Source organism: Haliotis rubra, unplaced genomic scaffold, assembly GCF_003918875.1.
Source record: "Haliotis rubra isolate DU_JTF1 unplaced genomic scaffold, ASM391887v1 Scf529, whole genome shotgun sequence".
In the NCBI taxonomy this organism is placed as follows: Eukaryota; Metazoa; Mollusca; class Gastropoda; order Lepetellida; family Haliotidae; genus Haliotis; species Haliotis rubra.
In genome coordinates this window covers 504,004-529,765 of record NW_025767223.1, presented here as the reverse complement: position 1 = coordinate 529,765, position 25,762 = coordinate 504,004, and the positions used below count along the sequence as shown (strand labels likewise).

Below are 25,762 nucleotides of genomic sequence, written 5' to 3'. Positions count from 1 at the left end.
AATGAGATGTCGTGCACACTCAGCAATGTTCCAGCTATATGACAGCAGTCTGTAAATAATCGAGTCTGAACCAAACAATCCAGTGATTTACATCATGAGCATTGATTGATACCATTGAGATACAAGGACCAAGTCAGTGATCCCAACCACATGTTAGATGCCTCTTACAACAAGCATCGGTTGATGAAGACCAATTCTAACCCAGATCTTCACTAGTTTCAAGACTTAGTGCATAAGTTATGTTATCTTCTATATCTTAACATTTATATTCCAGTTAACATATAACATCTGACATTTTCTTCAAAATATCAAATAAACACAATCAGGTTACTATAACTACAGAAGTCGTGAAGCTTTCTTGTGTGAGTATTTGAGTTTTCTGATCAGCTAAGAGGCAGTTTGTACATTCTAATTCTAAATGATGCGTCACATAGCCATTCTCTGGTTGCCATTACGGAACCAGGCTGTCTGTGGAGGCTCAGGACAAACTGTTAGTAGATTAGACTACGGAGGAATCAATAGGAAATACACAATTAGCAGTAGACTTATCACTGAAACTATCATACAGCTCTAGACTACGGAGGAATCAATAGGAAATACACAATTAGCAGTAGACTTATCACTGAAACTATCATACAGCTCTAGACTACGGAGGAATCAATAGGAAATAGACAATTAGCAGTAGACTTATCACTGAAACTATCATACAGCTCTAGACTACGGAGGAATCAATAGGAAATAGACAATTAGCAGTAGACTTATCACTGAAACTATCATACAGCTCTAGACTACGGAGGAATCAATAGGAAATAGACAATTAGCAGTAGACTTATCACTGAAACTATCATACAGCTCTAGACTACGGAGGAATCAATAGGAAATACACAATTAGCAGTAGACTTATCACTGAAACTATCATACAGCTCTAGACTACGGAGGAATCAATAGGAAATACACAATTAGCAGTAGACTTATCACTGAAACTATCATACAGCCTCTAGACTACTGGAGGAATCAATAGGAAATAGACAATTAGCAGTAGACTTATCACTGAAACTATCATACAGCCCTAGACTACGGAGGAATCAATAGGAAATACAATAATTAGCAGTAGACTTATCACTGAAAACTATCATACAGCCTAGACTACGGAGGAATCAATAGGAAATAGACAATTAGCAGTAGACTTATCACTGAAACTATCATACAGCCTAGACTACGGAGGAATCAATAGGAAATAGACAATTAGCAGTAGACTTATCACTGAAACCATCATACAGCCTAGACTAATGGAGGGAATCAATAGGAAATAGACAATTAGCAGTAGACTTCCATCACCGAAACTATCATACAGCCCTAGACTACGGAGGAATCAATAGGAAATAGACAATTAGTAGACTCTATCACTGAAACCATCATACAGCCTAGACTACGAGGAGGAATCAATAGGAAATAGACAATTAGCAGTAGACTTATCACTGAAACTATCATACAGCCTAGACTAATGGAGGAATCAATAGAAATAGACAATTAGCAGTAGACTTATCACTGAAACTATCATACAGCCTAGACTACAGGAGGAATCAATAGGAAATAGACAATTAGCAGTAGACTTATCACTGAAACTATCATACAGCCTAGACTACGGAGGAAATCAATAGGAAATAGACAATTAGCAGTAGACTTATCACTGAAACTATCATACAGCCTAGACTACGGAGGAATCAATAGGAAATAGACAATTAGCAGTAGACTTATCACTGAAACTATCATACAGCCTAGACTACGGAGGAATCAATAGGAAATAGACAATTAGCAGTAGACTTATCACTGAAACTATCATACAGCTCTAGACTACGGAGGAATCAATAGGAAATAGACAATTAGCAGTAGACTTATCACTGAAACCATCATACAGCCTAGACTACGGATGAATCAATAGGGAAATAGACAATTAGCAGTAGACTTATCACTGAAACTATCATACAGCCTAGATCTAGACTACGGAGGAATCAATAGGAAATAGACAATTAGCAGTATGAGACTTATCACTGAAACTATCATACAGCTCTAGACTACTGGAGGAATCAATAGGAAATAGACAATTAGCAGTAGACTTATCACTGAAACTATCATACAGCCTAGACTACTCATGGAGGAATCAATAGGAAATAGACAATTAGCAGTAGACTTATCACTGAAACCATCATACAGCCTCTAGACTAATGAGGAATCAATAGGAAATAGACAATTAGCAGTAGACTTATCACTGAAACTATCATACAGCTCTAGACTAATGGAGGGAATCAATAGGAAATAGACAATTAGCAGTAGACTTATCACTGAAACCATCATACAGCCTAGACTACGGAGGAATCAATAGGAAATAGACACAATTAGCAGTAGACTTATCACTGAAACTATCATACAGCCTCTAGACTACGGAGGAATCAATAGGAAATAGACAATTAGCAGTAGACTTATCACTGAAACTATCATACAGCCTAGACTACGGAGGAATCAATAGGAAATAGACAATTAGCAGTAGACTTATCACTGAAACTATCATACAGCCTCTAGACTACTTGGAGGAATCAATAGGAAATAGACAATTAGCAGTAGACTTATCACTGAAACTATCATACAGCCTAGACTACGGAGGAATCAATAGGAAATAGACAATTAGCAGTAGACTTATCACTGAAACTATCATACAGCCTAGACTACGGAGGAATCAATAGGAAATAGACAATTAGCAGTAGACTTATCACTGAAACTATCATACAGCTCTAGACTACGGAGGAATCAATAGGAAATAGACAATTAGCAGTAGACTTATCACTGAAACTATCATACAGCCTAGACTACGGAGGAATCAATAGGAAATAGACAATTAGCAGTAGACTTATCACTGAAACTATCATACAGCCCTAGACTACGGAGGAATCAATAGGAAATAGACAATTAGCAGTAGACTTATCACTGAAACTATCATACAGCCTAGACTACGGAGGAATCAATAGGAAATAGACAATTAGCAGTAGACTTATCACTGAAACTATCATACAGCCTAGACTACGGAGGAATCAATAGGAAATAGACAATTAGCAGTAGACTTATCACTGAAACTATCATACAGCTCTAGACTACGGAGGAATCAATAGGAAATAGACAATTAGCAGTAGACTTATCACTGAAACTATCATACAGCCTAGACTACGGAGGAATCAATAGGAAATAGACAATTAGCAGTAGACTCTATATCACTGAAACTATCATACAGCCTCTAGACTACGGGAGGAATCAATAGGAAATAGACAATTAGCAGTAGACTTATCACTGAAACTATCATACAGCCTAGACTACGGAGGAATCAATAGGAAATAGACAATTAGCAGTAGACTTATCACTGAAACTATCATACAGCCTAGACTACTGGAGGAACTCAATAGGAAATAGACAATTAGCAGTAGACTTATCACTGAAACTATCATACAGCCTAGACTACGGAGGAATCAATAGGAAATAGACAATTAGCAGTAGACTTATCACTGAAACCATCATACAGCCTAGACTACTTGAGGAATCAATAGGAAATAGACAATTAGCAGTAGACTTATCACTGAAACTATCATACAGCCTCTAGACTACGGAGGAATCAATAGGAAATAGACAATTAGCAGTAGACTTATCACTGAAACTATCATACAGCCTCTAGACTACGGAGGAATCAATAGGAAATAGACAATTAGCAGTAGACTTATCACTGAAACCATCATACAGCCTAGACTACGGAGGAATCAATAGGAAATAGACAATTAGCAGTAGACTTATCACTGAAACCATCATACAGCCTAGACTACGGAGGAATCAATAGGAAATAGACAATTAGCAGTAGACTTATCACTGAAACTATCATACAGCTCCAATAGACTCACGGAGGAATCAATAGGAAATAGACAATTAGCAGTAGACTTATCACTGAAACTATCATACAGCTCTAGACTACGGAGGAATCAATAGGAAATAGACAATTAGCAGTAGACTTATCACTGAAACCATCATACAGCCCTAGACTACGGAGGAATCAATAGAAATAGACACCAGCAGTAGACTTATCACTGAAACCATCATACAGCCTAGACTACTGATGAACTCAATAGGAAATAGACAATTAGCAGTAGACTTCTATCACTGAAACCATCATACAGCCCTAGACTACGGAGGAATCAATAGAAATAGACAATTAGCAGTAGACTTATCACTGAAACCATCATACAGCCTAGACTACGGAGGAATCAATAGGAAATAGACAATTAGCAGTAGACTTATCACTGAAACCATCATACAGCCTAGACTACGGAGGAATCAATAGGAAATAGACACCAGCAGCAGACTTATCACTGAACCATCATACAGCCTCCAGACTACGGATGAACCAATAGGAAATAGACAATTAGCAGTAGACTTATCACTGAAACCATCATACAGCCTAGACTACTGGAGGAATCAATAGGAAATAGACAATTAAGCAGACTCCATCACTGAAACCATCATACAGCCTAGACTACGGAGGAACCAATAGGAAATAGACAATTAGCAGTAGACTTATCACCGAAACCATCATACAGCCCAGACTACGGATGAATCAATAGGAAATAGACAATTAGCAGCAGACTTATCACTGAAACCATCATACTTTGCTCTAGACTACTTGATGAACCAATAGGAAATAGACAATTAGCAGCAGACTCATCACCGAAACCATCATACAGCCTAGACTACGGATGAATCAATAGGAACTAGACAATAGAAGATTATCACCGAAACCATCATACAGCCCAGACCACGGAGGAATCAATAGGAAATAGACACCAGCAGTAGACTTTATCACTGAAACCATCATACCGCTCCAGACCACGGATGAACCAATAGGAACAGACACCAGCTAGCAGCAGACTCCATCACTGAAACCATCATACCGCCTCCAGACCACGGAGGAATCAATAGGAACAGACAATTAGCAGTAGACTTTATCACTGAAACCATCATACACTGCTCCAGACCATGGAGAAATCATCAATAGGAAATAGACATTAGCAGTAGACTTATCACTGAAACCATCATACCGCTCTAGACTACGGAGGAATCAATAGGAAATAGACAATTAGCAGTAGACTTATCACTGAAACTATCATACAGCCTAGACTATTGAAACGCCAGTCGAGACAGCAAGACGATCTGTAATGCATCAGCAAAGTTCTTCAATACTGTTACCATGGTTACATTATCGGAGTTGGATAAAGAAGTCACAACTTTCAGCGCCTGTAGTTTGGTATGGTGACCAGGGTCAATTGTGGTAGAGAATGATGCCTTACTAACCACTATGATAATATGATGTCCAAACAGACACTGGTCGATTAACGTATATGGCGAATAGACAATTTGTTGGATCAGTAGTCGACCAACTTGTACAGTAACTAGACAATTAGCTGGATTTCGTAATGTGTAATTATAAACTATCATTCATATTTCTTAGCAATAACCTCTTTCTAGAGGAAACGTCGAAAGATTCCTGACCAACAGTTCGTCAGACATTTTCAAGTTCTCACAGGCAAACAATAACTCTTAAACAATCTGTCCAATATAAACCAGGTATTCTTCATTGTCTCAAGAACATGGGTGACGAATACAGGACAACATCAATGTGTGATGAGCAACATCTGTTCCTGCTATCATGCCAGTGAGAGTTCCAGTACATCATGCATCACCATGGCAACAAGACAACAAAACACATACACATGCAAGCTCTTCAACTGGTCAGCCAAGGCAGGCCCATGCAACTATCACTGGAGTTTAGAGTGTTAGACTTGACTTTTATGTTCTATCATGATGCCACGACCCTTTCCAAAACTCATATATGTACTATGACTAGCTGCGCAATATAACCGGTTTTACCGGTATTTACTGGTTCAGACATGAAAACGATATGTATTGGCGCATATCGCCCGATCGAAAACCGGTATTTTGACTTCGAAAACTTCGAAACACTTCGAAAATCTTCAGATATGTCCTTGTTTCATTTGTGCCAAATATTATTCACACTTTTATTTTATCATGATTAAAAGTTTTTATTAAAGCTTAATCAAGCATAGTGCTTTTGTTGTGTTTTTGCTCTATAAATCAAGCATTAACTCGATTATAAGTAGTACACAATAAAAACTTCATGCAATACATATATTGCAATATACATGATTTCACATCGCAATATATCGCAATATGGAAATTCTCGCAATACCCACCCCTAACTATGACTAGAGCAAATCCATGCTCAGATTGTTGTATCGTTAAGTAGGGGTGAAACACTTTTACCATAGTACGGTTATAATGTATTGTGGTACTAGGCCTTCGGTTTGGTCCATTTCAGCTCGGCATATGAGATATGATCATAATCCAGAAAATTGACAAACCATAATCTTTGTTATTTTGAATGAACAAAACTGTCATTTATGACTAGATAGAAATGACAGTACGAAAACTGAAAATGCCAAATTTTCGGATTGCATTACGGTATACCAAATCGAAGTCAAAATACAGCTTTTCTACTAATACCACTATATCATTTCACCTGTCTTTAAGTTCACTTTTAGGAACATGTAGGTCCCTCAGCAGTTCATTTTCTTATTTTAAGGGCTATTTTTGGTTAATAGGTCAAACTAAATTCCCTTAAACAAATCAATGCAAACCAAAGATGTTTTAGATTTATTCACTGTTTTAATCTATGTCACTGATGATAACTAAGAGCAGATTTAAACATTGAAGTAAATGAAAAATATGATCTGTGTTTATCTGAGTGCTTCCAGTGTATCAATGAATATAGTAACCATGAATACAGTATCTTAGTATTGCATTGTGGGATATACTGTTTGCTTTCAACAAACAGAAGGAAAACCTTGTTCATGAAGACAGTTGTGTCAAAATCAGAAAATAAATACCTGTATTAAGCAGGTAGACATAAATAATTACTAAGGTTGTTTTCTTCTGGAGCTGGTAGACTAGATCAGACGAACGCATTGAACCCTCCACATGACTACTAGGGTTAGGTATTGCCAAAATTTTCATACTGCGATATATTGTGATATGTGTTGGCGTATTGCAATATGTATTGCGATATATTGTGATATGTGTTGGCGTATTGCAATATGTATTGCGATATATTGTGATATGTGTTGGCGTATTGCAATATGTATTGCGATATATTGTGATATGTGTTGGCGTATTGCAATATGTATTATGCGATATATTGTGATATGTGTTGGCGATTGTAATATGTATTACCATATATTGTGATATGTGTTGGCGTATTGCAATATGTAATTATTGCGATATATTGTGATATGTGTTGGCGTATTGCAATATGTATTGCAATATATTGTGATATGTGTTACGTATTGCAATATGTATTGCGATATATTGTGATATGTGTTGGCGTATTGCAATATGTATTGCGATATATTGTGATATGTGTTGGCGTATTGCAATATGTATTGCGATATATTGTGATATGTGTTACGTGATTGCAATATGTATTGCGATATATTGTGAAAGTGTAACACATGGGTTAAGGTAATGAAATTACTGCTTCCTTTCTTTGAAACACTGCCACTAACCACTGTCAGGACTCAGATGTGATTGTACAGGAGATCAATTGAAAATGTTTCCCAATTTCTCAAAACTATTAATGTATAATAATATAAAGGAAATACAAATGTCCTTAGCATTTTTGACTACATCACAAAAATTACTGATCATGGTCACGAAAAATTGCCGATCATGGTCAATGAAATTCGTTGATCGAATGAACTGGTTCGCAAAAAGGGTACCGCAATATATCGTATTGTGGAGTTCGAATTGCAATGTTCCGGTTAACCAGTATTAACGCCCACCCCTAATGACTACAGAACTAGTTGCACCGCAAGTAGTATCAATACGTGTGCAAAGCGCATTTGTATAACCTCTGTGTCATGTACCAATGTAACGTGAGTGGTGATACAAATATATCATCTCGTACATGGACATGATACTACTTACTGTACAACTAGTATTGCAACATGAAGCATGGATCAATGCTTTACCTGTAGTTATAACTGTGAAATTTCGTAACCGTACTGAAGTGAGGTGTTAACACCAGTAAGATGTTGACTAGAGAGAGTTCAAAGGTGACAAGACCATCATATTTCATCAACCCTACATTATTCCAATCAACTTGTCCACAACTGTCAGATCATAATACTTTGAAATGTTTGAGGCAAGCAATTCAACCACTATCATCAGCCAAGGAAGTTGAATTATATCTGCTCTAACAAATGAAGCACTTTGTTTCTAATTTGCATAAACATGATCAATCAAAAGTACTTTTATTCATCAAAATGACTACGAAGCCACGCTAATGCCTCTGCATAAAGCATTTCTGAAAATGTTGCAGAAAAGACAAGGTGAGAAAGAACACTTGTTGGCACAGGTAGACCTGCATTATTTATCATGAGTTATGTTTTTGGTAAAAATGAACCCATTTAAAGTAAATGAACTTATAGCGTATCATTTCTTCAAGAATGTTATTTAAACCAGAGGTATAAACCTTTGACATCATTGCCTTTTCTTTGAAGAAAAGTTTTATTAAAACCGGAGGTAACACATATCAGAAATATCAGTTTATACTATCAACTGATACTATTTTCCAAACAACAAGCAGCAAGCCAGTACATGCTCTTTTCATTCTGTGTATTGTTTTCTCCTACCTTTTTCGACTTTTTGTTTTCCTGAGAAAACAATTATGATTAGTATTTAGGAGTACAGTATCATCTACAGTGACTACATCTACATATTCATGAAATATATATATATATATATATATATATATATATATATATAAAGGATAAATCATGACTCTGAGGTTTGGGTTAATAGTAAAACCTGAGGGTAGCAACGGCCCAAAGTTTTACTGTCAACCCAAACCAATACCGAGTATTTTATCTCTTTTGTAAAACCAGTGAAACAACATTTTATAAATATTTGTGTAATATCATTCATAAAATTGAGCTACAAAAGGGAAAAAATATTCATAAAACATGTCAAGGTAGAAAAGATTCATTAAACATGGCCCCCTTCTTATAAATGACACATCTTTAACAGCAATGATGTGGTGCAGTGGTGGTTTGATAGTCTGACCACTTGTTCCAATGATTCGGCTCCATCCATCATGGGTCAGCATCAAATCTACCTTTTGCACACTGTCATTTAAATTGCTTTAAAGACACAGAGACATTTTACTGACTACCAGCTTTTTAGTTTTCTTGGAGGAGGTGGGGAGGATGTGGGGAGGGAAAAGGAATCAAATCAACAGCATCATTTAAAAAATATTTATCATGAAATACAATACCCCAATAAATGGGGTAATGTTGGGGGGTATACCTTCATTATGCAACAACATAAGTTTAATTTGAAAATTGTACCTTGAAGGATAATAGTGTAACTATATGATTATTTATATAATTTGGGAATATGTTAATCAATAACTATTGATAATGACATGATTACTCAGTCTTATACTGTCTAGTAAAGTCATGAATTATTATTGTACTTAGGTGATTGTCCGACATCTGGGACCCATAAAAAAAAAATCACATGCAATTAAAAAAACAGTAAAACATCATAAGGTTTAAGATTTGATAGATCTAGTACCATGATAAAGTTTTAGACATCAAAGTCTGAGGTAGACACACGACTATCAACATAAACTCGGAACGATGAGTTCATGTCGCAGGTGTGTTTGACACTTCATCAGGAACAACAGAGGTACAAACCATCTACAAAGCAGTGCTGATGCAGGGTTGCTACTTACCTTATCATGCTTTTCCTTTTAATACAATAATTGGGCACATACATTAAATACTACTATAGCGTTGTGACACGATCATATCCAAGCCATGCAGTCTTTTAACAGATATTCAGTTGAACATAACAGCCATTAACATATTCCAAATAAAAATCTATGCATAAATTAAAATATTCCTTATCAGCATTATTTTCACAAAGTAAATTTTGCATTCAGACACATTCATATTTTTTATACAACATGCTACTTTTTACCGATTTAGCAAAAAATGGATCCTGCAATTTGAGTCAAGGAGACAAACATATTTTTATAACTATCAAGCAAGAAACAGTACATCATTGAAATAGAGTTGTAATTTTACATTAGGAATTTGTTCATGTTTGTTACACTCAGCAATATTCCAGCTATGTGATCTTCATTACAACAGCACTTGTAATGGACCAGACAATCCAGTGACTGAGATCATGATCTGTCATTGTCATCAACCAAGTCTCTTCGCCTGACCACCCGATCCATTTAGAAAATTACGCTAGGGACCAAAGCTAAGTGACCAGAGCTGGAAGTTCACCATTTCAACAGGAATTCACAATCATGGGTGCTGAAAATCCTGGAAGCACAAGCTGTGAAAATCTGGGATTCGAACCCATGATCACAGAACTGCTACATGTCTAAAGGATCAAACTCTGATGCCTCAGACAAGCGGGCCACCTGTGCCCCCATTAGGCATGAGAGGTTCCCTTAATATAGAGCGACACTCTGCACATTTAGAAGACTGCCTTGATCTATAAGATTTATACCAGTTCAGGTTTAACATTTGGACCAAACTTGTTTCATTGAGATTTAAGATTGAGAAGGATATGAGATGTCAGAAACATTTGAAAATATATAAACTTTCTAATAATTCTGTTGGAGAATTATATATCGGGCATGGCAGTGTGAAACCTTAGTACATGTATTTGTAAAAAATACACATATTTAACAATGATGATTAATTTACAGTGATTTATTGTACTTTGAGGTGAAGTGAATATTTGAACCTTGTGTTGCATGGCTTACCTCTGTCTGGTCAATGTCGTCGTAGATGTAGGACAGCTTTACACGGTCCACCACTGAGATGTTGTCACCGATGTCAACAAACAGAGCTGAAAAGAGGGATTAACTTAACTAGTGGCCTGAAAACAATGTCTCTGGCAAATGGCCTGAAATAATGCCATTGATCCTGAGACAATACAGAAACATGTCAATCGAAAAGTAGAAGATTGTAAACCATGACATGATTTAACATTATCAAACAAAAGACAAAGTAACTAGTTAATCAAACACAAAACAGAGCTATCACGCATTATGACAATATACATTCCCCTGTCAAACTCTTTGTGAACTCTTCAGGAAGTCTTTGTGAACTCTGCAGGAAGTCTTTGTGAACTCTGCAGGAAGTCTTCATGAACTCTTAAAGAAGGCTTCATGAACTCTTCAGGAAGTCTCCATGAACTCTTCAAGAAGGCTTCGTGAACTCTTCAGGAAGTCTCCATGAACTCTTCAAGAAGGCCCCATGAACTCTTCATGAAGTCTTCGTGAACTCTTCAGGAAGTCTTCATGAACTGAACTCTTCAGGAAGTCTTCGTGAACTCTTCAGGAAGTCTTCGTGAACTCTTCAAGAAGGCTTCATGAACTCTTTAGAAGTGTTCATGAACTCTTCATGAAGTCTTCAGGAAGTCTTCATGAACTGTTCATGAAGCCTTCGTGAACTCTTCAAGAAGGCTTCAGGAAGTGTTCGTGAACTCTTCAGGAAATCTTCATGAACTTTTCAGGAAGTCTCCATGAACTCTTCAAGAAGGCTTCATGAACTCTTCAGGAAATCTCCATGAACTCTTCAAGAACTCTTCAGGAAGTCTCCATGAACACTTCAGGAAGTCTTCGTGAACTCTTCAGGAAGTCTCCATAAACTCTTCAAGAAGGCCCCATGAACTCTTCAGGAAGTCTTCGTGAACTCTTCAGGAAGTCTTCATGAACTTTTCAGGAAGTCTCCAAGAACTCTTCAAGAAGGCCCCATGAACTCTTCATGAAGTCTTCATGAAGACTTTGTGAACTCTTCATGAAGCCTTCATGTGAACTCTTTCATGAAGTCTTCATGAACTCTTCAGGAAGTCTTCATGAACTCTTCAGGAAGTCTCCATGAACTCTTCAGGAAGTCTTCATGAACTCTTCAGGAAATCTCCATGAACTCTTCAGGAAGGCCCCATGAACTCTTCAGGAAGTCTTCGTGAACTCTTCAGGAAATCTCCATGAACTCTTCAAGAAGGCCCCACGAACTCTTCAGGAAGTCTTCGTGAACTCTTCAGGAAGTCTTCATGAACTCTTCATGAAGCCTTCGTGAACTCTTCACGAAGGCTTGATGAACTCTTCAGGAAGTGTTCGTGAACTCTTCAGGAAATCTTCATGAACTCTTCAGGAAGTCTTCATGAACTCTTCAAGAAGGCTTCATGAACTCTTCAGGAAATCTCCATGAACTCTTCAGGAAGTCTCCATGAACACTTCAGGAAGTCTTCGTGAACTCTTCAGGAAGTCTCCATAAACTCTTCAAGAAGGCCCCATGAACTCTTCAGGAAGTCTTCATGAACTCTTCAAGAAGTCTTCATGAACTCTTCAGGAAGGCTTCATAAACTCTTCAAGAAGTCTTCATGAACTCTTCAAGAAGGCTTCATGAACTCTTCACGAAGGCTTCATGAACTCTTCAGGAAGTCTTCATGAACTCTTTCAGGAAATCTTCATGAACTCTTCAGGAAGTCTCCATGAACTCTTCAAGAAGGCTTCATGAACTCTTCAGGAAATCTCCATGAACTCTTCAGGAAGTCTCCATGAACACTTCAGGAAGTCTTCGTGAACTCTTCAGGAAGTCTCCATAGAACTCTTCAAGAAGGCCCCATGAACTCTTCATGAAGTCTCCATGAACTCTTCAGGAAGTCTTCATGAACTCTTCATGAAGTCTTCGTGAACTCTTCAGGAAGTCTTCATGAACTCTTCAGGAAGTCTCCATGAACTCTTCAGGAAGTCTCAATGAACTCTTCAAAAAGGTTTCGTGAACTCTTCAGGGAGGCTTTGTGAACTCTTCAGGAAGTCTTCATGAGCTCTTCAAGAAGTCTTCATGAACTCTTCAGGAAGTCTTCGTGAACTCTTTCAGTTCATGAGCTCTTAATGAACTCTTCAAGAAGGCTTCATGAACTCTTCAGGAAATCTCCATGAACTCTTCAGGGAGGCTTTGTGAACTCTTCAGGAAGTCTTCATGAGCTCTTCAAGAAGTCTTCATGAACTCTTCAGGAAGTCTTCGTGAACTCTTCAGTTCATGAGCTCTTAATGAACTCTTCAAGAAGTCTTCGTGAACTCTTCAGGAAGTCTTCATGAACTCTTCAGGAAGTCTCCATGAACTCTTCAAGAAGTCTTCGTGAACTCTTCAGGAAGTCTTCATGAACTCTTCAGGAAGTCTTCATGAACTCTTCAGGAAGTCTTCATGAACTCTTCAGGAAGTCTCAATGAACTCTTCAAAAAGGTTTCGTGAACTCTTCAGGGAGGCTTTGTGAACTCTTCAGGAAGTCTTCATGAGCTCTTCAAGAAGTCTTCATGAACTCTTCAAGAAGTCTCCATGAACTCTTCAGGAAGTCTTCATGAACTCTTCAGGAAGTCTTCGTGAACTCTTCAGGAAGTCTCCAAGAACTCTTCAAGAAGGCCCCATGAACTCTTCATGAAGTCTTCATGAACTCTTCAGGAAGTCTTCATGAACTCTTCAGGAAGTCTTCATGAACTCTTCAGGAAATCTCCATGAACTCTTCAGGAAGTCTTCATGAACTCTTCAGGAAATCTCCATGAACTCTTCAGGAAGGCCCCATGAACTCTTCAGGAAGTCTTCGTGAACTCTTCAGGAAGTCTCCAAGAACTCTTCAAGAAGGCTCCATGAACTCTTCATGAAGTCTTCCTGAACTCTTTCATGAACTCTTCATGAAGCCTTTGTGAACTCTTCAGGAAGTCTTCATGAACTCTCATGAACTCTTCAAGAAGGCTTTATGAACTCTTCAGGAAATCTCCATGAACTCTTCAAGAAGGCCCCACGAACTCTTCAGGAAGTCTTCGTGAACTCTTCAGGAAGTCTTCATGAACTCTTCAAGAAGTCTGTCGTGAACTCTTCAGGAAGGCTTGATGAACTCTTCAGGAAGTGTTCATGAACTCTTCAGGAAATCTTCATGAACTCTTCAGGAAGTCTTCATGAACTCTTCAAGAAGGCTTCATGAACTCTTCAGGAAATCTCCATGAACTCTTCAGGAAGTCTCCATGAACACTTCAGGAAGTCTTCATGAACTCTTCAGGAAGTCTCCATGAACTCTTCAGGAAGTCTTCATGAACTCTTCAGGAAGTCTCCATGAACTCTTCAAGAAGGCCCCATGAACTCTTCAGGAAGTCTTCATGAACTCTTCAAGAAGTCTTCATGAACTCTTCAGGAAGTCTTCATGAACTCTTCAAGAAGTCTTCATGAACTCTTCAAGAAGTCTTCATGAACTCTTCACGAAGGCTTCATGAACTCTTCAGGAAGTCTTCGTGAACTCTTCAGGAAATCTTCATGAACTCTTCAGGAAGTCTCCATGAACTCTTCAAGAAGGCTTCATGAACTCTTCAGGAAATCTCCATGAACTCTTCAGGAAGTCTCCATGAACACTTCAGGAAGTCTTCGTGAACTCTTCAGGAAGTCTCCAAGAACTCTTCAAGAAGGCCCCATGAACTCTTCATGAAGTCTTCATGAACTCTTCAGGAAGTCTTCATGAAGTCTTCGTGGAACTCTTTCAGGAAGTCTTCAAGAACTCTTCAGGAAGTCAACAAGAACTCTTCAGGAAATGAACTCTCAATGAACTCTTCAAAAAGGTTTCTTGAACTCTTCAGGAAGGCTTCATGAACTCTTCCAGGAAGTCTTCATGAGACTCTTCAAGAAGTCTTCATGAACTCTTCAGGAAGTCTTCATGAACTCTTCAGTTCATGAGTCTTAATGAACTCTTCAAGAAGTCTTCATGAACTCTTCAGGAAATCTCAATGAACTCTTCAGGGAGGCTTCTGCATGAACTCTTCAGGAAGTCTCCATGAGCTCTCTTCAAGAAGTCTTCATGAACTCTTCAGGAAGTCTCCATGAACTCTTCAGTCCATGAGCTCTTAATGAACTCATGTAGACTCTTCAAGAAGTCTTCATGAACTCTTTCAGGAAGTCTTCGTGAACTCTTCAGGAAGTCTCCAAGAACTCTTCAAGAAGTCTTTGTGAACTCTTCAGGAACTCTTTCATGAAGTCTTCATGAACTCTTCAGGAAGTCTTCATGAACTCTTTCAGGAAGTCTCAATGAACTCTTCAAAAAGGTCTCAATGAACTCTTCAGGGAGGCTTCATGGAACTCTTCAGGAAGGCTTTGTGAACTCTTCAGGAAGTCTTCATGAGCTCTTCAAGAAGTCTTCATGAACTCTTCAGGAAGTCTTTGTGAATTTTTCAGTTCATGAGCTCTTAATGAACTCTTCAAGAAGGCCCCGTGAACTCTTCATGAAATCTCAATGAACTCTTCAAAAAGGTTTCGTGAACTCTTCAGGAAGTCTTCGTGAACTCTTCAGGAAGTCTCCATGAACTCTTCAAGAAGGCCCCATGAACTCTTCATGAAGCTTTGTGAACTCTTCAGGAAGTCTTCATGAGCTCTTCAAGAAGTCTTCATGAACTCTTCAGGAAGTCTCCATGAACTCTTCAGGAAGTCTTTGAGAACTTCAGGAAGTCTTCGTGAACTCTTCAGGAGCTCCTATGTGAATTCATGAACTCTTCATAAATTAACTTCAAGAACTCTTCATGAAGTAGATGTCTCTTTTAATGTTCATGAATTCTTCATGAAGAAAATACATGAAGAATTCATGATCTTTTTGACAGGGTTAAATTTCAATAAAAGTTTGATTTATCATTTAATATTATTAAAAATGAGGTTGGAAATCTGAGAGCACAACCCGTGTGGAAATGGGCGTCTACCTTTGATGGTGGCGATATTTTATTGTGATATCAAAAACATTTTTCGAACCAAAGCGAGGGAAGTACATTGTCAACCTTTGCTTGCTTCGCTCGCATATAGTAGGATTGGTAATTTTTTCTTTGTTGTGCAACCTTATTTGCGCTAAAGTTTGCCCACATTTTCATGGGTGTTTCAATAAATGATGAAATTTAGTTATCATAAGACATAATAATGCCATTAATTATTTGATAGAAAATCAAAACGAAAGTGCCTTTGAAAACATTATATACAATTACATCCATTCAAACAAAGCTATGTACTGCAATAACAGTGAAGAAAATTGAAGGTCAAAGCAACTGGTAACTTTTCTAACACCCCATGTCGATCAGCCATCCTTGAGATTTTTAACCTTCACTCAGAGGCTACTAAAATCACAAAACACCAAATCTGTTGTCTCACGTAACGTAAAGTAACATAAGAAGACAACTTACTGATGATGAGCTCGCAATACTTGGCTCGGAGTCTGTCTGGGAGTCTCTCGTCACAGAGGCAGGTGAAGGCCTCCTCCCATGTCAGATAGTTGAGCTTGTTGGTGATCACGTCTATAGCAAAATCATTCTGACCCTACAAGAAAACAACAGCAAAAAATATATGGAGAGTTCAATCCAAGTTGTCAGACATGTACTCACTTCTGATACAAGTTTCTGCAACTAGAATCTTAACTACAAATATTTTGAGAAAAAAAAAGAAGTCAATGCCAGAGAACAGCCTGTTTTGATTATTCGCCAAAACAGAGTTCACTTGGCGTAAAATAGTTGTGAAAATTTCATGACTGGATCCCTGAAAATTACACCAGGTTTTGTGAAGGTGTAAAGAAGGTGTCAAGCAATTGGAGAGAACCTGCTTTATTAAAAGACACTTGCCTACTGCTCAATTCTGATGTAAACATATACCGAGTGAATCACGTAAATGTATGTTAATTTTAGAAAAGGCTTCAAGATTATTTCTGCATTTATAAGTTGTTCAAATAAAAAAAACAATCCAGAAAGCAAAAACACAAAATCAGTGACATTGTTAAGCACGACCACCCACCGCCCACCCCCCTCACTCACTCACCCATCCACCCACCACAACACAACTGACATGAGAACAAGTTTGTTAGTTACTCACATGACACAGCATCCCAAACAGCTCCAGCTGATGCTCCAGAAACAAGTACTTCTCCTCTGCTGATTCCTGGAAACACAGACAAACACAATTCAGTATCCAACTTCCACTGACAGATCTATTTATCTCAGATTAGTAAATAGTACCCACTTGTAGAATATTTTATTGAGCATTTGTTTTGTTTGCGGAACTTACACTGGCGAAGTCCCTCAGCTTCTCCCACATCCTCCCATTGTTAGCGGTACTTGGACTTACATTGGCGACACTGGCGAAGTCCCTCAGCTTCTCCCACATCCTCCCCGTTGTTTGTGGTACTTGACGGGGTCCCTCAGCTTCTCCCACACTGGCTGCTCCCACATCCTCCATTGTCCCTCAGCTTCTCCCACATCCTCCCATTGTTAGCGGTACTTACACTGGCGAAGTCCCTCAGCTTCTCCCACATCCTCCCATTGTTAGCGGTACTTACACTGGCGAAGTCCCTCAGCTTCTCCCACATCCTCCCATTGTTTGTGGTACTTACACTGGCGAAGTCCCTCAGCTTCTCCCACATCCTCCCATTGTTAGCGGTACTTACACTGGCGAAGTCCCTCAGCTTCTCCCACATCCTCCCATTGTTTGTGGTACTTACACTGGCGGAGTCCCTCAGCTTCTCCCACATCCTCCCATTGTTTGCGGTACTTACACTGGCGAAGTCCCTCAGCTTCTCCCACATCCTCCCATTGTTTGTGGACACGTACACGATGCCGCCATCCTTCTGAATCTTCTCCCCGAGGTCGGTCAGGTAACAGTTCTGTAACAACAAACAAATCCAGGTGAACATCTCCAACACAGCAGGGCAATGTAAGGGTATGATCACATGCAATTGAGTCATCAAGTTGGACTACCTGATCTCTTTAGTCCACTCTTACCCCACTACAAACATGGGTAGAACATTTTGCTGCTGTCTGTTTTAAACAAGGAATCCCCTTAGGACTTAGGATCAATGCTTGAAGGAAATCATGATCTCTGACCACTGCTTTCAGGAAATGTTGATTTAGGATCAATGCATTAAGGTGAGCATGAATTTGAATGAATGCTCCAATTAGATTATGATTGCTAACAGGAAGTGATAATTTACGATCATTGCTAATGAGAGTAATGATTGAGGATTACTGGTGATAGGAAGTGATGATTGAGGATTGATGCTTATAGGAAGTGATGATTGAGGATTGATGCTTATAGGAAGTGATGGTTGAAGGATCAATGGACGTTATAGGAAGTGATGATTGAGAGATTGAAATGTGTAATAGGAAGTGATGATTGAGGATCGATTTGTAGAAGGAAGTGATGATTGAAGATTGATGCATAAAGGAAGTGATGACTGAAGATTGATGTGTAAAGGAAGTGATGATTGAAGATTGATGTGTATAGGAAGTGATGATTGAAGATCGATTTGTAAAGGAAGTGATGATTGAAGATCGATGTGTAAAGGAAGTGATGATTGAAGATCGATGTGTAAAGGAAGATGATTGAAGATCGATGTGTAAAGGAAGTGATGATTGAAGATGTATGTATGCATGACAGGAAGATTGATGTAAAGAAGTGACTGAAGATCGATGTGTAAAGGAAGATGATGATTGATGTGTAAAGGAAGTGATGATTGAAGGATGTATGTGTAAAGGAAGTGATGATTGAAGATTGATGTGTAAAGGAAGTGATGATTGAAGATCGATGTGTAAAGGAAGTGATGATTGAAGAACGATGTGTAAAGGAAGTGATGATTGAAGAACGATGTGTAAAGGAAGTGATGATTGAAGAACGATGTGTAAAGGAACTAGTTGTTTGCAATAACTAAGTAATATCCTACAACATCAACATTGGACACAATGAAACCTTGTTAGTCCAGACCCTGTTACCATGGTTACTGTTGAAAATATCCATAAATGTAACATTACTTTGCATCCACAAATTATTGATTTATATGATCATGATGGGAATGTTTCTGCCTGCAATACCAGGCCTTCATATTGAAAGAAAGAAAATGAAACTGAGATATCCAAACCAAGACACACATATTGACAAAAAGATTTGAAAAAAAATGACTACTACAGACAGCTAAAACTACAACCACATATTTACCACAATTGTTGATAAATAGTAAATCTAATAAAACTAAAACATATACAAGACTCCTCCTGAACTAGGAAAAGCTATGAAAGACAAGGCTTTCATATTTGTTTTCACTACCGTGTTGTTTAAAGATGGCAGACTATAAAGCAACAAGAAATGGTCGATGTCATCACACATGAAACCAGTATCTTTTGAGGCAAGTAATTAACAACCTTTAGTGATAAAGTAAATGTCTGTGAACTCAGCAGATACTGAAGTCATACTGAAACAGCCAGTGGTTGCTGATGGAGCAACAAGTCTGGTTGTCAAGGTGACACACACAGTGACTCCCATTTCTTACTGTCAAATACCCTGAATTTATTGTTCAAAAGGGAATATTTAATGAGTCTGGTTAACACTGCTTTGAATGGTATGTCAGATATACATGTATCATTTAAATCATTAAGAAGTTTTTCACAAAGTTTTACTCAATACATAGCCCTGCTCATTGTTCTGGCATCTTGGTATTCGGGAAAATTAGAAATGAAGTGATAAGAAAGTGAAATGACAATTCTTAATGGAAGAAAATGACTATGCCTACAAGCTGACAACATAGTTTTCTGTACAAAAGATGATATTCTAAACATCTGAAATAACAAATGATGTTTTTTGAACATCAGTTTTTGGAATGTATGTAATACTAATTTCCCCTACCTGACAAAAATATCATATATAATCACCACTATGCTATTGTGGACAAATGTTTGTAGCAAATATTCATTTGCAATATAATAACGGAAAGCTGATAACACACAAAACAATTATTTCTAAATGAATGTTGCTGTTGGAATATACAGGCATATATACAGGATTACTGTCAAACTCACAAAACAATCCTTGATAAGTTAGGCACATTGCATGTGTGCGTGTGTGTGTGTGTGTGTGTGCGCGCACGTGTGTGTTTTCGTCTCTGCCTGTGTGTATTGCTACTTTATTTGAGTACATCCTTGATGATGATAATGATGATGATGATGATGGTGGTGGTGATGATGATGATGATGATGATGATGATGATGATGATGATGATGATGTACTTATAAAGCACACAACACCACACACAATGTACGTTTAAAGCGCACAAGAAATTTTTCACTCCTGTCCACCAAGGTAAGCTTGAAATGGAGAGTTTATCAGCGCTGGAAAATTGAAGTGTAAGATTGTTCTACTGTTCAAATTGGCAGCGCCAAAGGTAAAGGACCAATGGCCATAGCTTAAAATGTCTGCTTTTGGAACAGAGATGAGATGGTGAACTCTGAGTGAGAACACTGATATGTGTAGGTTTATGACCCTGCAAGTGTTAAACAATTTGGAAATTAATTTTTTTCCTTTAAACTGACCAAGCCATTAAATATTAAACTTGGTATTTCAACTTTTGTGTTGACCAAAAATATTTTGTTTATATGAATCACTCAGTCATCAATAAATTTTGATAATATATCATCCCAAACCTCTGCGGGTATATCTATAGTGGCTGAAACAATAAAGGTTTTATTTTTACTCAGCATCCTTGATGGCCCCTATATATTACGACATGTTGGGTTGTGCAATGCCACCATACAATGTATCTCATTATCAATGCATAAACCCATCCAATAAATATGCAAATGAGGTAATGTGGCATATACTATTCTTAATGATTGAAATGACTATATAGAAGAATTATGATGTAATTTTGTCATTACATGTTTAAATATATTTTACTTTAGAGTTTAGCTTGTACAATAAATGCATTGATGAAATAAAAATATTTTGCAGCCATGTTTTTGTGTTTGAGGGGAGATGTTCATGGAGATGTGTTTCCTGTTTGCCAGTCTAACAACAAAGCTGACAATTAAGTGACATTTTATCACACGAGATATAAGTATTCAGTACAAACAAATTCACAATATCAGAACACCATTAGATAATAAAAGCATTAAAGAGTGTCGAGTGTGCTGAGAAATATCTCAAGAACTCAAGTGTACTATCATACTCATAGAAGCTACAGTAGAGAACCACAGGTACTAAAGCTCACCTTCACACACAGATAACATCAGCTTGTGTTGTCAATGTGTTCTTTAACATGTGAAAATCAATACTTTTATGGATTAACAGACTTTTAAAACTCTCTCCTTCACAATATAAATTTACAATCAAGATAATCTATTCTTGATAAAAATAACAAAAACATATATTGCTCTGATTAGTAAAACCGTATCCAGAGGAAAATTAATTTCCGAATTGACTTTCACGAGTAAAGTTGCTTTTGAAACTGCATAATGATGAGAATATTTATTGTTCAGGGTCTCCTTTCACGGAGCGACCTTTACTAAGGTTAACCTTAACTCCCATTCTTTAACATTGCACTAAGGTTACCTTTGTGACTTACGATCACCTTAGTGCTTTGTGAAAGGAGGCCCTGAACAATAAAACCATATCAACTCACACTTAGTAAATTTATGCATTGTTTCTAACAAAGTATAGTTTCTGAAAAAAATTAAAATTCATACAATCTGATATCAACACCAACATGCTGTAATTTTCAATGGTTCTGAACAGGTTTGTTGGTGATATTTGATCGACATTAAAAGTATTTAAACAACTGAAAACTGAATGTCTTCAGGTATGATATGAGAAGGACACATGGTATAACTGACTGAGTTTTGGTTTTACGCCGCTTTTAGCAATATTCCAGCAACATCACGGCGGGGGACACCAGAAATGGGCTTCACACATTGTACCCATGTGGGGATTCGAACCCGGGTCTTCAGCGTGACGAGCCAACGCTTTAACCATTAGGCTACCCCACCGCCCCACACATGGTATAAACAAATACATCTACAAACAAATACTTGACTGGATGGATCATCTTTCACCTGTTTTTCAAAAAAGAAATGCAGTAATTACAACAATTCTGCAAAAATATTTTAAATTAAAAACTTTAATTTTATGAATTGGCTCCTGGCAAAATGATCTTGCTACTATGAGTATGGGTGACACAAATACTCCTTGAGTTCTTGAGAAGCTTAACATGAAACTGCAGACTGTTAAAATAATTACAAAACTCAAAGTCTTACCCCCTTTGCGGGAATTAGAATAGGACTGAAAACACAATGTTACAGACAAATGCCATTACCCGGATACATCATTTGTGGCCATAAAAGGACATTTCGTGGCTTACATGACCACCACATGGAACCAGCATGAGATGAAAGTATTTGAGTGCACTTTCTTTCTTGGCAGAATTGGAGACTTCCGATCTGGGTGCCATTGTACAAAACAACATTGGCTGTTGTAGGTGTATGTCAAGGTATCAGAGTTATGATCACCTTAGACCTAAGATTGCCTTTGTACAACGACACCCTGCTACTATAAACAGATTAAACAACTAAATATTCTGGGTGCTTCTGGGGTTTTAGTTAGATGGAGTCCATGTTGTCTAGCATTGCATCAAAACATGCAATTTCTGTCACTGAAAGGAGGGTCCTAAACTACATAACATTTTCTTCAAGATCTTCAGCTTGTCCAGATAAGAGTTACTTTCTTTTAAAAATCGGCATGGACATTTTTTGGGTGGAGAATTTTTTAATAAACAAATCCCAGCACCCAAGAATATTAAACAGCTGTCCTTGAATTTTTGAATATCTGCATGAGGAGGAACACAGGTGTTCCAAGTGATTGTCAGAAACTTTTACCATTGATTCAGGACAGGACAGGTGAATGTTAAATCTCATTTAAAATTGTTTATATTTTCTCATTTGTTATTTTAAAAGAAAATGTTAATAGCTACAGAAACTGCTGGGGTCAATGTATTGTTCTGATGCATGTACCACAGACGATGGATGACGGCAATGTAATTGTAATGTTGTCAAACAGTGCAGCAGTAAATGTTGAAATGAAAATATTGGAAAATTATTACACTTTCAACCATTATGGGTGATATTTCCCATATTTTAATCACTGGCAGGTTTTGCATGCCACAATCTTAACCTGTCAGACATCAAGTACAGTACACTGGAATACCCATCATTTTCTCCATAAAACGATCACTACAAATAATTGATGCTGCAGGATTTATATCATGGTCATAACGGTAGATATTAAAGTTGCATTTAAAAAGTGATATATTGATATCAGTGCAAATCTTGAGTCTAAAAATAGAGAAAAAATATGAATGATATGTCTTTAATATTCATATTTATTCAAAAACATTCAGGTGCTTCTTAAGTGTCAAGTCAAAAGTGTACCACACAAATTTGGAACACGTGGTTTCCACGGCAATGAGTAGACACAAACGTTTCGCTTCCTGTCTGACCAAAACTGACCTGTCCTGTTTTACTAGATTTCAGCCTTTTCCCACTCGTTTCTTCTGGTTTCTGTTATTTTTAACACAATAGGAACATCTGACCAAAGAGCTGAGAAATCACACCATGGTTAGAATGTGATACAATTTCACAAATTCCAATGTGGTCAAACTAACACAGATTAGAACAATTTAGAAAAATTTGCCAAAACTTACATCTTGATTTAAAAACCTTTTTGACTAAAATTTAAAACAATCTTTCAGTTGTAAAAAAGCACAAAATGGACATGTATACTTTCTCATGTTACCATGGATACAAACTTAAGACAATAATTGCTATCCTGCTAAACTTAGTTTTGTCAAACTATCCTCGAGTCCTGAGTCTTGTGACACATATAGACATTCCTTATTTCAAACTTAAGTCCTTTAAGTAAGCATCAAACATGTAAACATAATCACATACCATAAGAAACTCTTTTCCCCTGACATTCATCAGAATATGTTAAAGTCTTTTTGAAATCATAGAAAAAGCATGGTTGTACACCAAAACCAGGAATCTTGTTTGACATATAGGGAGGGACATTTCCCTACAGAAAGGTAAGCTATCCATTTTGGAATTATGAAATGTGGCTGTCAAGCAAACAAACGGATCATTGAGCATCTTCCATGTTGTCTCAGTCGTGCAGGGCAACAAACTGCATTTTTAAATTCATTACTATAATCATCAAGCTAGGAATTCATAAAAAACATAAATGTTGAATTTATATTTTTTCAACAGATCTCTTAACCAAGTTGAAACAACCAAAAACTGAAAAATTAGTCATTAATCCATCTACAAACATTATTTGTGTTCTAACAAACGATAATGCACAAATTCTGTAACATTTGTGCCGTTTCCATGGCAACCAGACATACCTTGTCTTGCCTCATGAGCCACACTTCAGTGATGTACTTCTGGTTGTCTGCTATGGAGACTCCGTCACACACACACAGAACACTCAGCAGATCCAGGTACCGGTAGTTCTGGAAACAGAACCCACACAATGTCATGTTCTATCTGTGTCTAACACTTCAAACACTGCAGACCCAATCACAAGACAGTAGAACATCCATCCGACAAACTCTGAGAAATAATGGATACCAAACTGTTTTTTAACAGAATACGCACATACAGTCAAATCCCGATGAGTCAAATCGCTGGGGACCAAGTAATAAATTCGACTTATCGATGTATTCCGAGACATAGGTATGTCTATGAGGGTAGAAAAAAAGATGATCCAGTCCTAATTCCTCCGCCTAAGCATTTGTTTATCTAATGATTTCCATATCACTAATAGGGGCACCTTATCAGTTCCAGTCTGATTAGCACAGACAGTGATTTCCGTAAAATCACTAATCTGCCTTTTGAACTCACCCGTCAATGGCGGAAAGGTGTGAGCCGTGCTGGTTTGTTAATTGGATCAGTTTGCTACACCAATCAACTTCTCATTGACTGACTTCGGCTTATGTATACAAGATTGCTGTTGTTTGAATCTCATGGGACCAAATTTCCTTCTTGAGTCATCGTGTGTATTTATGAGACGAATTTGTGTAACCGGAAATTCAAATGATGACAACTATAACAGGGAATGGTCGGGACCGACAGGTACTTCGAGTTATGCATAATGTTCGAGACACCGGCATTCGACTCATCGGGATTTGACTGTAATTTGAAACTATAAAAAAGAAATACATGTATTAAGAAGCAATCCCTTTGTTGCTACAAGACAAAGATATATATCAGCTTGTTTTGAGAATCACATCCACAACAAAACAATACCAACCTTGTCCGTGTGTAGAAGATCAATGAACTTGTCGATGTGTTCGTGAGTAATCCTGTCCACAATCTTCCGGTTGTCTCGGATCAGCTCCATCACCATGTGGGCGGCGTTCAGACCAATCTTGCCCTATGGAAACCAGGGAAATTAAACATTGCCATATAAGGACATTACGAATTGTCAGTTTGCAATTTGCATTTTTCTATCCAAATGTGGAATCAAAATAATCTTTTTCCATTGAAAGTTCGTTTGACTGAGTTAATTTTGTTGTTTGTCCGGTGTATTGAATTATTTCATCCACCTGATGATGAACTGCTCTTATATTTACAAATCTTCCTTTCAGTTCGGTGGTTTCTCATTACTTTTCAACTCGCTATGGGCATGTGCAGAGTGTGTAAAAAATATGCACTAGCCTAGTTTGGTCGTATGTTTACCGATAG

The 25,762-nt window shown here is 37.6% G+C and overlaps 1 protein-coding gene across 1 annotated transcript in view; it reads right to left on the bottom strand.

The window, feature by feature from the left end:
• Positions 1–25,762, bottom strand: part of LOC124252890 (inositol 1,4,5-trisphosphate receptor type 3-like) — a 169,861-nt gene that overhangs the window by 70,200 nt on the left and 73,899 nt on the right. Inside the window, 7 exon segments of the mRNA XM_046686568.1 lie at positions 9,902–9,916; positions 10,952–11,037; positions 16,400–16,532; positions 17,079–17,144; positions 17,758–17,865; positions 24,421–24,528; positions 25,329–25,451. Coding sequence (XP_046542524.1) covers positions 9,902–9,916; positions 10,952–11,037; positions 16,400–16,532; positions 17,079–17,144; positions 17,758–17,865; positions 24,421–24,528; positions 25,329–25,451 — 639 coding nt within the window.